Raw genomic sequence first — 14,188 nt, 5'->3', positions numbered from 1 at the left:
TAAATGCATGCTTCTAGTGCATTTTATCAGTGTAGAAAATTAAATAAAGAGATGTTGTGCTGTCTTCTGTTGAGTAGCTGGCAAAGAATAGAATGAGCTACAGGACCCAAAGCCTATGTCCTGTCCGCCTCATCCACCCACAAAAGGAAATGAGGACTGACTCTGTACTTGGGTGGCCTCCAGGGTATCGGGTCACTGCCCATGAACTTCTAACAGCTGACTTGGAATTGCCCTCCTCCAGTCCAGAGGCTGTTATGTTTTTTTTTTTCAGCTGATTTCTTCTCTCTCTTTGCAGTTCCACCTCTGACAGAGCTCAGTCACCATGGATGCAAGTGAATACCGGAGGAGAGGGAAAGAGATGGTGGATTATGTGGCTGACTACTTGGAAGGCATCGAGGGGCGCCCCGTCTACCCTAATGTGGAGCCTGGCTACCTGCGGCCCCTGATCCCTACTGAGGCTCCCCAGGAGCCAGAAGCATTTGAGGACGTTATCAATGACCTTGAAAAGATAATCATGCCAGGGGTAAGTGTATATCCAAAGTCAGAGAAGAGGCAAGCTAGTGCTAATGTAGCACCTACTGGACACCATGCAATTCACATCTATTTTTTTTTTTTTAAAGAGAGAGTGAGAGAGGAGAGAGAGAGAGAATTTTTTTTTTTAATATTTATTTTTTTAGTTCTCGGTGGACACAACATCTTTGTTGGTATGCGGTGCTGAGGATCGAACCCGGGCCGCACACATGCCAGGCGAGCGCGCTACCGCCTGAGCCACATCCCCAGCCCCAATTCACATCTATTATTTCCAAGAATTCTCAGAACAGGTTAGAGAGAAATTTCTATCATTTTTATCTTATATCAGAGGCAACTGAATCTCCAGAGATTAGGTGCTCCACTTAAGTTCACACATCTAGTAAATGATGGAGCTTGGGTGCCAATCCAGATCATGCAGACTCCAAGTAAAACAAGTGGGCTATCTTTTGAGGCTCAGTCCCTGCCGCAAGACACTTGGTACCTGCAGTGTGTTATCATATGCTGGTAAGAGGAAATAAGTCCCTGATTACTGATTGCGACTAATTAATTGCCCCAAACAAAGCATACTCCTATCATTGTTGTGCTCACCAAATGATAGATCATATGGATAGAGAAAAAATTTTGTTCATTTTGTTTGAGTGGGCAACATGACACTGCTTCACCCCAGAGAGTGCAAATCAGCCCAGCCCCAAAGAAGCAGGACCTGTTGCCATCCCTGATACCCAGTGAGGGGAGCAGAGGGTTGGCCTGAGACCTCATTTCAGATCTGTGTTCCTACGGTATGATTTTCCCCATCAAGGAATTCATCTCAAAGCCCTTGAATTACTGTGGCTCTCTGAACAGGCCAGCCTCCCCCTGGCACATGGATGAGGACTGTCAAACCTGTCATCCTGTGTGGCTACTTTAATTTCCACAAACAATATGCAAAGTCCTAGTCTGGCACTGGAGGCGTTGGCAGGTGGATCCCCACCCTCTGCGCTTCTATGGTTGTAAGATCAATAAAAAGCAAATGTATTAGACATGGAGCAGGAGGAATCTAGGATCACTGAGATTCAGTCCCTCATTTTCAGACAGAATGCAGAGGCCCTGAGGTAGACCCAGGTCCAGGGCCTGGGGGCTGAGACTTAGGTCCTCAACTTCAGAGACAGTTCCTCGGTTCCAGGGCACTTCTTATGGCACCCTCCTTTCATAATACATAAAACCCATACGGAGGAGTATGGGAGGGGGACATGAAAGTCCTCCTGCTGGACCAGACAGGAGTATTTACTGCTCAGAGCAAAGCTGGGAAACACATGGCTGCGGGGCTGGGTCCCTGGGGGTAGTCCAGGCCTCCCTGTTGCAGGGCTGTGGTTGCAGGGAAAGTAGGTGAGTGCTCTGCTCTAAGTAGAGAGTGAGATTGGGACCATCAGCCCAATGTGGTTGTGATTCTTAGCAGAGAGTGAAGCAAAAAAGGACATGCCCCAGTCAGGAACGACTCTTGCGTTCCCCAGGTTTCCAGAAGCAGGTAAGGGGGAAACAGAGCTGGAAGCAGTGTGGGGCTTCTGGTTCCCTGAAGGGAGGCTAAGACCCCAGGCCACAGTCTTACTGTCATGGGCCCTGGGCACTCGTACCTTTTTAGGCTCCTTTCTTCATAGAAATATGCAAAATTAAGCTGAATATATTAGTATTATAGGTACATTTTTTCCCCCTTTGACTAGCAAGTTCACATTTTTTTTTATCTTAAAAGAAAGCATGTCCTGGCCCCTAAATCTTTTGTGGACCCCCAGTCTGCTGCAATGAATGCAGCATTTCACCTGTGCAGCTCCTCATGGCTCTAAGAGTCACTGTCACCTTCCACATTAGAACCTCAGCCCAAATGCACTAAGCATCTTCCTCTCCCTCTCTCCCTTCATGGATCCCTAGTCCTAACTGATTCGGAAGTGTCCATAGTTTCAGTGGGACCTACGGAACACTCTCAGCTCTTGGTGAGCTTTCTTAGTCAACTACCTTCCCAATCAAGATTGCTCATGCCACATCTTGGACATTATATACTTAATAACTAGTTTCATGGAGAAAATTAATATTTGCATCTTTGTCCAGACTGTATGAAATGATGTCTCAGTCAGGTTTCTGTCACTATAACAAACACCTGAGATAATCATTTTATAAAGAGAAAAGGTTTGTTTTATATCACAGCCTCATATGTTTCAATTCACGGTCAGTCGGTCCTATTGCTTTAGGTCTGTGGTGAAGTAGCACATCATGTGGGGGAGCACATGGTGGAGCAAAAAACCACTCATCTCATGGCTGAAAGAGAAAAACAGGAAGGGACCAAGGTCCCACACTCCCCTTCATGGGCATAACTTCAGTGACCTAAAGACTTCCCTCTAGGCCCTTCCTCCTAAGGGCTCCACCACCTCCCTGGGGAGTGAGCTGCTAACACAGGAGCCTTTGGGGAAAACTTAAGAACCAAACTCTAGCAGGGGGTCAGAACAAAGGCTGTGCCTACTTAGGTGGCTTCAACGACATTGATTTGTCACAGCTCTAGAGGCTGGAAGCCTGAGATCAAGGTGTTAGGTTCTGGGAGACCCTCTTCCTGGATAACAGCAGACTTCAGATATTCTCACATGGAGGGAGAGAGCTAGCTCTCTGGTCTCTTCTCAGAAAAGCCCTAATCCTGTCAGGAGGACTCCACTGCCATCATTTGATGGGTTGGAGTTTCAACCTGTGAATTTGGTGTGTGGGGGGAGGGGGGACAAACATTCAATCCATGGCCATCAATGTTGGCTTGAGGTGGCTTCCCTGCTACTCTGGCTCCCAGCACCCCTGGGCCCCTAAGGGTACTAACTAGGTCACAGAACTGTGACTGTCCATTTATGGACCTCCTCCTCTTGTCCACCTTGAGCTTTCCCTCTGTGCCTAATTCAGGTGTGGCACAGAGCAGGTGTTTCCTTGGACTGGGATGGAGGAAGGCAGGCAGCTCACAGTCAGGGCCAGGAGGCTGGGGGACAGTGGCCCGGCCCGTCTGAGGGACGGAGGGGGCAGGGAGTATACCAGAGGGATGCTTCGCAGGAGGGACTGGTTTGTACAGGAGAGAGTTAGGAGGCAGCTGTGAGACAAGATGTGTGTTTGGGATCTGACCGAAGAAACCTGAAAAATCAGGAATTTAAAAAAAAAAGAGAGAGAGAGATTTAGATTTGATTTTTTAGAGCCCTCAAGAGAACAGTGCCTTCTCTGACCAGACACCCTGCTAAGAACTTAAAACCCAATGCCGTTTTTAGAGACTTCACTTGTTATGGCTGGTTCATTTTAACCAGTGATAATGATGTTCCATTTTTACTTTAAGGATATATAGCATTTCCTTCTTACCTAGCAAATATAGACAAATATAAAATAAAAAGAGTTCCTTTACTGTAGTATCAGGTGAAATGTAGATGCTACAAAATGTTTGGAGGAAGGTCTTAGGATGACTGAAATTGAAGACATGCATCCAAGCCAAGGTCAGATGCTCAGAGGGCAGGAGCACAGAGGGTACCTGAGTCCCTGCTCCTGGTGCGGCCTGCTTCCCCTCTCCCCTGAGTAATTGCTCCGCCTTTCCACAGGTGACCCACTGGCACAGCCCCTATTTCTTCGCCTACTTCCCCACGGCCAGCTCATACCCATCCTTGATCGCAGACATGCTGTGTGGAGCCATCGGCTGCATAGGCTTCTCTTGGGTGAGTGTCCTGGTGATCCTCGGGGGGCAGTCCCTGTGTAGGGAGATGGCCTCTGTATACACAGGACATGAGCAGATGGCTGTGCTGCCTGTGGGCTGCAGGTCATTTTGCAGGGAGGAGGAAAGGATTAGCTCCAAGAGGGTGCCTTTAAAGGAGGGAGATTTCCAATGGGAAGAAGTTGACAGAGAAGCAAGAGTGCTTTATGGAAAGGTCTCCACAACCTGAGGTCAATCCTACACACTGATGTTTTTTATAAACATTTAGTTTAAATCAAAACCACAGCCCAAGGCTGGGAATCTGCATTTCCCTAAAACAGACAAGAGGATTTCTGTACATTCCAACGTTTGAGACCGATATTGCCCCTGTCTCATTCCATCTGCCTTTCCCCAGGGCTACTGCCCCAGGAAAGGCCCCAGCCCAGCAGATGGGCCCAGTGTGCAGTGTGCGGGTGTCTGGAAATGGGCCCATTGCCTGCATGATGGCCACTAGTCTCATCCTATCTGGCATAAGATGCCTAGAAAGTTCTTTGCTCAGAAAGCAGTAAGCCTGGCTCTTCCTGTGGTTCTCTGCACCAGCACAGAGCTTCAGGGAAGATTCCTTTCAAAATTCAGAGAAGTCAGAAGCAAAAATTCCTGCTGACCATCACTGGGCCCAGGGATGCCCATGCTATGAGGAGTTCTACCAAACTTGGAGTCTGTCTCGGACCTTCTAAGTCTAGAGTGTTCTCCTGATCTGTACCTGGGAGTGGATGGCCTTCTGAATAGTAACTCATGTTGAGGGCCTGGGATACTGAAAGGAGAGGCTGATTTTTTTTTTTTTTCAATTCACAGCACCAAGAAGCAGGGCTCAGCCCAGCTGGTGGCTTTATCTACTCAGCACCAATTGTTTTTTGGACTGGAGGTCAGCAGGTGCTGGTGCTGGGGTGCTGGTACTGGGTCAGCAGGTGCTGGTGCTGGGTCAGCAGGTGGTGGGCCAACAGGAAGGGCTGATGAGGTTCATCCAGTTCCTACCACAGCTGACTGCATTGCTCCTCTGTTGAGAACCCGGGCTGCCTTCCTTGTGAGTCATAGCTGGCCCCAGGCACTAGCAGTGTAACCAGGCCTGGCACAGCCTCTTCGAAAGAACATTTTCTTTTCATTAGATAGTGTAGCAAGTTTTGTGTGCTTCTGCTAGTACCAAGCTTTCTGTTCCTCCAGGGCAACTTGGCACATCAATCTCCAATTATATCTGTTCTTTCTAGGATAGTCTGATTCTCTTGGGCCTTTGAAGGGGTACATCCCTGTCTTGGAGGCTGTGTTGCCTGAAAGCTATAGTTCCTGGCAGGGAGTACATCTTCCTATGCCTGAATCTAAAGTAAGTCAGGATGGGGTATAACCTACCAGGATGGAGCTGACCTGACCAGCAAGGAGAAGGACCTCACTTCTTTTTATGCAACGCATCATCATGATGATGTACACAGGGAGACATGAGAACACCCTTAGCACCACATTTGGGTCCTTTACGTGGAGCCTTAGATGAAGATGGATGGGAACAAGGCCCACCTGCCACCTCCTGTTTGCAATAAGGGAGATTCCATAGGCCCAGGTCATCGGGAGCTTAAAATACAAGATCAATGGCTTATCCAGGGATGTCCAGTGGATAAAAGCAGCTCAGCACCCACTTCCTTAACTCCATCCTAAACTCTTTTCATTCTCTTGTGACCATGGAGGACGGTCCACCAGTGGGTCTTTCTAGATCCTTCTATAAGCAATGAATACTGAGCAAGTATGCAGTGCCCATGGAGTGAAGCACACTGGAGTAAGGTTCACGGTGGTACCCATGCACTTTTTCCCAGCCTTGCATGGTTCTTAGTTAAGGAGCACATATTTGAGACTTGTTTCAGCTATTTAATGATATCTGAGATTGGGTGATTTTTATCTAGGGTTCAGCAGGTGTTTAATTCCTTCTGCTCCTCCCAAAATTATGTGGCATCTGGCCTCCTTGCTCTGGCACTGTCCCCTAGACAATCCATGATTGTGTGTGTGTGTGTGTGTGTGTGTGTTCGAGGTGACATCTCTAGGCACAGTTCAGGGATCACCTCATGTGACCCAAGTCTGTGATGGAGAAATGATAAGGATGATGAGTTCACCAAGTCAGGAAGGGCCCCTGAGACATGCAGAGACTTGCACATAGGAAGCACATCACTTCTAGTGGCAGATCTAGGAATTTTTCCAAGTGAAGGACAGGGAGGCAAACTCCTCTTTATGAAGGTCTCAGCACGGTTGCTCAGAATAGTCCTTTAGTTATGTATTAGTCTGGGAGAGACGTGGAACCCTACTGCCAGCCCTCCCATGGAGTAAGGTACTGTTAAGTATGCTGCTGGTTCTCTGAAACTAAGAAGGGAGAGCATACCCTTGTCTTTGTCCATTTTCTGATACTATAGCAGAATGTCAGAGACTGGGTAATTTGTAGACAATTGAAATTCATTTGGCTTAGAGTTCTGTAGGCTGGGAAGTCCAAGAACTTGGTGTGGTATCTGGCCTTTTTGCTGCATCATAACATGGTGGAGGAGCAAGGGAGCATGCCTGAGACAGACAGGACATCCGGCTAACCTCCTCCCTTTTATAACTAATGCACTCCTCTAATAGCAGCCTAATTCATTCATGAGGGTTATGACCCCATGACCTCATCACTCTTAAAGGACCCAACTCTTGATACTCTCACTTAGGGAGTTCCATTTTATTCAATTTGGGGAAACATATTCAGATCATAGCAAGCATACGATTAATTCCTACCCAGGAGTGGATGTTTTATTTTTTTAATTTTTTTTTCCTGGATTCTGTTTATTAGTGACTTTTTTTTTTTTTTACAAACAACTTGTGTAGATTGATACAGCAGGAGTGGGAGCCGTTTATTGTAGGACAGGAGGGGTATGTATACATTCCACACAGCTTATCTTAATTAACATAAACTAGATACAGCAGTCAACCAATAAGAAATCTCCACACTTAATGGCTCGCTGGTGTTACTTCACAAACCACTCCCTCTGGCAAAATGCCAGGCACCATCCTGACTTGTTTACAGACTCTAACAGTATGAGGTATTTAATTTTTAAGATAAACACAAAGGAGTGTGGTAGCTGAGTTATATGGTGGTTCCATGCCTTCTCTTTTCAGGAACCTCCATACTTATTTTCATGGTGTTTTTATTAATTTACAATTCCACTAACAGTGTAAAGTGTTCCTTTTTCTCCACATCCTCTCCAACATTTACTTTATTTTTTTTTATTGGTTGTTCAAAACATTACAAAGCTCATGATATATCATCTTTCATACATTTGACTCAATTGGGTTATGAACTCCCATTTTTACCCCAAATATAAATTGCAGAATTACATCGGTTACACACTCACGTTTTTACATAATGGCATATTAGTGACTGTTGCATTCTGCTACCTTTCCTATCCCCTACTATCCCCCCACCCCTCCCCTCCCATCTTCCCTTTCTACCTCTCGCCATGCACAAAAGTTAACTCGAAATGGATCAAGGAGCTAGATATCAAATCAGAGACACTGCGTCTGATAGAAGAAAAAGTTGGCTATGATCTACATACTGTGGGGTCGGGCTCCAAATTCCTTAATAGGACGCCCATAGCCCAAGAGTTAATAACAAGAATAAACAAATGGGACTTACTTAAACTAAAAAGTTTTTTCTCAGCAAGAGAAACAATAAGAGAGGTAAATAGAGAGCCTATATCCTGGGAACAAATTTTTACCCCTCACACTTCAGATAGAGCCCTAATATCCAGAATATACAAAGAACTCAAAAAATTAAACAATAAGATAACAAATAACCCAATCAACAAATGGGCCAAGGAGTTGATTTTTTTTTTTATTTTTTATTTTTTTTTAAAGAGAGAGTGAGAGAGGAGAGAGAGAGAGAGAGAGAGAGAGAGAGAGAGAGAGAATTTTTAATATATATATATATATATTTTTTTTTAGTTCTCTGCGGACACAACATCTTTGTTGGTATGTGGTGCTGAGGATGGAACCCGGGCTGCACGCATGTCAGGCGAGCGCGCTACTGCTTGAGCCACATCCCCAGCCCAGGAGTGGATGTTTTAAATAGTTTTAAAACTTTTTTAAAAAACGGGGCTGGGGATATAGCTCAGTTGGTAGAGTGTTTGCTTTGCATGCACAAGGCCCTGGGTTCAATCCCCAGCACCACAAAAAAAAAAAAAAAAAAAAGAAAGAAAGAAAGAAAGAAAAAGAAAACAGATAGAAATAAGTTATCCTTTGTCTTTCCCTTGTATTCCAAGCAGACAAGAAGCAGAGGGCAGCTGCCCTTGGTTTATCCCTTCTCTCTCACCCACAGGCAGCGAGTCCAGCATGCACAGAACTGGAGACAGTGATGATGGACTGGCTTGGAAAGATGCTGCAGCTGCCAGAGGAGTTTTTGGCTGGAACAGCTGGAGAAGGGGGAGGAGTGATCCAGGTAAGACAGGGTAAGGTGGGGAGGACAGCTTGATGGGATTCATGGGTTCCACAATGGCCACAAATGTGGGTGGAAAAGGGGGCACGTGCGCAGCTTTCTGCTGTGTCCTCTTTATTTCTTCCAGAGAATAAACAAAGCTGAGCTCTGAGGAAAATCCAGGTCTTGGAGAAGGCAGGATCTGGATTTGGATCCCAAGCTGTCTGTCACTAGCTTTAGGCAGGACACTGACTTCCCCAGGCTCCCAGTCATGGTTGGTAGCATAGTTGGCTAATACATAGCATAGCGGAGCAGGTGCACAGACATAGAAACAACCAAATTTATGTTGGTTTTTCCATTGCCTAGATCCCGGCAATGTAAGCTCTATCACATAGTCATTCCCAACAGATATATGTTCAGTGTTAATAATCCTTTAATTTTCATAACAGCACAATGAATTAGGGAGCCCTATCTTACAGAAGACGAAACTGAGGCACAGAACATCAGTTAACTTCCCTTTCGCTCCAGGTGGTAATTTATAGGCCATATCTTTGTGACACAGAGACTGTAATCTCACCACCACCACCACCACCACAGGACCCTGTTCCCACCTTAAGTGATAGTTGTGGCTGCATTTCAATGAAGATAAATGTCACTTATCTATGAACCAATTGTTCGCCTAAAGATGCTGCTGTTTCTATGCATACATTTAATTCATTCTCTTCACTTAATATGTATCCTAACTAAACGAGGAGGCAATCTCCAGTACTGAGACTACTCAACAGGACTAGGGGTTTTAAACCCACATCTATTAGGTTTCTATTGCTGCCTAACACACTACCACCCCCCACAACACATGTTAGTGAATTCAAACAAATTTATTATTATCTTGCAGTTCTGCTACTCAGAAGTCTGACCTGGGTCTTATAGGGTAAAATCAAGGTTGACACTTCGAAGGTCCAAGAATCCATTTCCTCACCTTTCCCATCTTTGAGAGACTTCTGGAAATCCTTGTCCCATGCCCACACCTCCATCTGCAAAGCCACTATGCTTCTGCTCTCTAACCTTTCTTTCATGGTCACTTTTTCTTACCACAAATGAGAAAGTGGGTCAAAACACCCATGTGATTGGATTGGGTCCACTCAATAATCTAAGATAATCTCCCCAAGTCAAGGTTCTTAACTTAATCACATCAGCAAAGTCACTTTTCCCTGTGAGGCAAATTGTCACAGGTTTGGGGGGACTGACACCTGAAATCTTTGGGGATGGGAGATACATTATCTCAGTAGCCAGCATGAGCTATGGGAGAACGTGTGCACATAGCAGTTTTCTGGACTATTCAAATTCAACAGGTCTTTGATGGGTGCAGCCCTGTGAATTCTAATTCCTTCTGATGCAAAATGAGCAGGTCACACCAGTGATGGATGGCTTACTTCTCTGTGACCACCTGACCATGGACACGCTCAAAACTGTTCCCTCTGTGAGCTCATCTCACCCCACTCATTCTCTGGTTATCTTACTCTAGCATATATAAGTCATTCTGAATGGGAAGCTGATGAAAATGAAATATTAGCTATATTGTAAGCACTTTGTATTTAAAAGTGAACCCCACTTTTAAATACAACAGTGACAACATTCTTGCAAATTCAAAATACCTCAGCTCCCCAAGACAGGTTTCTTCTTATCAGAGATAATGAGGCCACTCCCATACCTGGTCAAGGTCAAAGAAAAGACACCATGTATGGGCTGGGGTTGTGGCTCAGTGATTCAGTACAGCGCTTGCCTAGCATATGTGAGGCACTGGGTTCGATTCTCAGCCCTGCATATATATCGATAAAATAAAGGTCCATTGACAACCAAGAAAATATTTTAAAAATAATAATAAAAGACATCATGTCACAGGTGCCCTTTGGTCTTGCGGGCAGGCTGCTGCTCCTGGCCCCCACAATGGCTGGTCAGTTTCATTTCCCCGGGGGGGGAGTGCAGACAGGTTTCTCATTTCTGGTATTTGAGTCCTGATTCTCCATAGGATGCTGTTGTCCTCCTTGTCAATAAAGAGCAAGCCTGAGTGTTCAGAGACAGAAAAAAAGGCAGCTATGATCAGGATGGGAGTGGTGCAGAGGAACTGCCCACAGGGGCCCTGGGTTTGGCTCTAGTTGACTCAATCCCCAACTTGTCTCACCCTTCACAACAGGCCTGATGCTGGAGGCAGACTCACTTTTTATTGTATTCCCGTACATTTTGCCAAGATCTACTTTTCCATGAGTTCATTCACTTGGGCCCCTTAGCATTTGGTAACTCCTACTAATCCAAGACTCAACTTACATTAGAAGATTTTTCTTCTAAGGTATCTTAGTTAATGTTTTAAGTCACTTCTACTCTGTTTTTCACATGCTTCAATTTCTACATAGTGGAAAATGCCTCTTTCATAATTTCTGTCTTTAAATAATTTCCTTTGTTTTTGTCATTTTCTTCTGTATATTTTAGGGAGAATTTCTGATGGTTTTCTCTACATCATTCAGTTTTCCACACCACCAAGATTTTGCCTATCTTGGATCTATGATTTCATTTTAAAAAATTATTGTCCCCTTTCTACTTAGAAAGGGGGAAATTAGACATTCATTGTAAAAATAAATGAATACGGTAACCATTTTGGGGCATGATTCCCCTCAGAGTTATTAGTGTTTTTTTAATACCTACATAGCTACACACACACACACACACACACACACAAACAAACAAACATACATTTGCAACAAAATTGAGGTAATACAATACAAATATGCTTTCTGTATGGTTTTCCATTTTTAAAATATTCTCTAAGAATGTTTTTATGCATGATTTCCTATAATGTGACAAAATTCATATAACTAATACCTTATATATATATTTATTTTAATTTTTATTCTTAAAAATAACATTTCAAATGATATCCTACATGGTGAGGTATGATAGTCTTATTGGTTTCCTCTTGGAGGCTCCTAGTTGTGGTCCATGTGAAACATTCATGCCATTCCCAAACTTAAAAGAGCACTACCCCAACAACAAGAGAACTTTTCTGGGCCATTGGATCCTGTTCTTGTTGTTGTTTATTTTTAATTTTTGTGTGTGTGTGTGGTGTTGGCAATCGAACCCAGGGCCTTGCATATACTAGATAAGTGCTTTACCACTGAACTACATCCCCAGCTTCTCAATGGATCTTATAATAAAAACACTTTTATGTTTATATCTTTTCCAGCACCCCAAGATAAGTCTTATGATTTGATACATCTCAAAGAAGTTAAAAATACCCCATAATCTGAAGTGTGTCTACTATAATAATAGCTACATTTATTTAACACCAGCTACAAACTTGGCTATGTTTTAGCCTATTTCTTATACTTTATGTTATCACTTTTTATCCTCAAAATAATTAGTGGATTGATTGCATTATCAAGAATCTTTTGCATAATTGAGGAAATTGAAGCCCAGAGTGGTAGTGTAGTATGCATGTTCCAAGAGCAAAAGCTATTTAAAGACAAAGCTATTTCGGTGGATCCCTGATCATTTGTTAGGGTTAGTAACCAGAGGTGTACAGGCTATCATGGGTTAAAATATCTTTTTATTAAAGATGATCCCATTTTTGAAGCAAAAAAAGGGGGGAGAGATCCTAACATGTGTTAGGAATAGTTCTGGTATCTCAGCTCAGGCTTCAACACAATCCCCCTGTGCCCATCCCACTCAGTTTTGCTGGAAAAAAGCAGACTGCCAGACCCGTGTTTGTGGCAGGAAGCTTGCCTTTCCCAGATGACAAGGCTGATTGACTGTAATTTGCAAGACCCCAAAGAGCACCGAGGCTTTGGGTAACAGCCGGTGAGCCAGCCTGCCGCATCGATTCCCTAAGAGCTATAATCACAGCTACTGGGCATCTGCACAGTGATGGGCTTCTGAGCCAAGTGGCAAATCATCATTGTGAAGCTGAACAAATGTCACCTGGAAGAATGGTCTCCAAATTAGCTTAAAAGCTCTCACGGAAGAAAAGCTCCCAATTTCTTGCCCCGTATGGGGCGACACTTGAAAAAAAAACAGAAGATGAAAAGGCAGTTCTGCTCATGACATCAGCAGCCCCAGCATCAGCTCTCGCCACCATTCCCTCCTGTATCCTGAGCAGGCTCACCATGGCAACCGTGGTCTACCGGAAGCAGAGCCATCAGGCACCCTCACTGCTCTCTTACCAAAGAATAGTCGCCCTCCCTACTCTTAACTCAGCAAAGCTCTGCTTCCAGCAAAAGACAGAGATCCACTTGCCTTCCTGCTCAAATTTGCCAAAACCTGCTGGTTGCACTGGACCTGCTGTGGTCTGGATGCCATACCAACAATTGGTTTCATTGAGTGTTGTTGTTGTTTTCATTGTTTTGTTACCTAAAGGAGGAAAATTTTTTTCTCAGGACATGGAAAGTGCCCCCCTCCCAGCCCATGATGAATCAGCATGGTGACTCAAAGCCTTTCATTAGATCAGAGAATGAACATTTGGAATCCAAAGCTTCAAGCAGGGTAGAATTTAGATAAGAAAGTTGCAATCATAGCTCAGTTTAAGGGAAACTGGACTTCCTGGGCCAGCCATTTCATCTTTCTCAGGTGCATTTCTTTCATATGTTCTAAAACCATGTTTAAAATAATTTCTCATCAAAGTTCAGCTTGAAGACCCATTTTAGATGTTGAATTAAGAGGATTCTCTTCTGTATTATTTGAGCTCAAGCATTGGAGCTACAGAAACATGAATAAATGAATTTATCTTCAAATCTTATCCATCTCTCTAAGGGATATAACTTGGTTCAAAGAATAAGTAAAAGCAGTGTAATGGGAAAACCAAAATGGAAATCCAGGCTCCATGAAAGGAGGATAAAATGTTAATAAGAGATGTGGACATTTCTATGTAATTATTCCATTGTATTTTTCTCTGTATAACGCTGTAACTTTGTAAACCTCCTTCATAGTCAGAAAAAAAAAAAAAAACAAAAAAACCTACCTTCTTTTATTTGTCATTTCTAATGTTAGTACTGGCCAGCGGGTGGGTGTCTTCTGGGACTGGCTGAAGAGGAAAGTGCACACAAATGCAGGGAGGCCAGAGCCATCCCCGAAAGGCCAGATGTGTGTCCACTGTTGACCATGCCACTCCCTAGCTACCGATTTGAGGGAAGTTGTGTAATGTCTCTGAGCATCAGTTTCTCCGTCTGTACATGCCAACGTTTAAAAATGAGCTTTTGCAAATTAAATGGGATAACGTCATAGACACTGAATCCATATCATGCACCACTGTTAACTTCAAAGGAGGAATTTTGAATAGTTCTTTACTACTTTTTGCTAAAATAATTGTTGAAATTAGTTGTATTAGTTTGTCAGGGTTGCCTTAAAAAAAACCAAAAAAACAGAAATTCATTGTCTCAGAGTTCTGGAGGCTGAAAGTCCAAGATCAAGGCATTAACAGGTTCTATTTCTGCTGAGGCCTCTCCTTGGCTTGCACCTGGCTGCCT

General features: G+C 44.0%; 1 protein-coding gene and 1 non-coding gene across 2 annotated transcripts in view; both read left to right on the top strand.

Moving 5' to 3' along the window:
• Ddc (dopa decarboxylase) overlaps nt 1–14,188 on the top strand; it is a 112,500-nt gene that overhangs the window by 33,134 nt on the left and 65,178 nt on the right. Inside the window, exons 2-4 of the mRNA XM_026403664.2 lie at nt 296–523; nt 4,113–4,226; nt 8,580–8,699. Coding sequence (XP_026259449.2) covers nt 323–523; nt 4,113–4,226; nt 8,580–8,699 — 435 coding nt within the window. The 5' untranslated portion in view covers nt 296–322. The remainder of the gene's footprint in view (nt 1–295; nt 524–4,112; nt 4,227–8,579; nt 8,700–14,188) is intronic.
• Trnaa-ugc (transfer RNA alanine (anticodon UGC)) lies at nt 8,361–8,434 on the top strand. Its single transcript has one exon. It is a non-coding gene; the product is annotated as a tRNA-Ala (tRNA).

Source organism: Urocitellus parryii, chromosome 3 (genome assembly GCF_045843805.1).
Source record: "Urocitellus parryii isolate mUroPar1 chromosome 3, mUroPar1.hap1, whole genome shotgun sequence".
Classification (NCBI taxonomy): Eukaryota; Metazoa; Chordata; class Mammalia; order Rodentia; family Sciuridae; genus Urocitellus; species Urocitellus parryii.
Note: the sequence above shows the minus strand (reverse complement) of the source record. Positions and strands in the feature narration are given on the sequence as shown.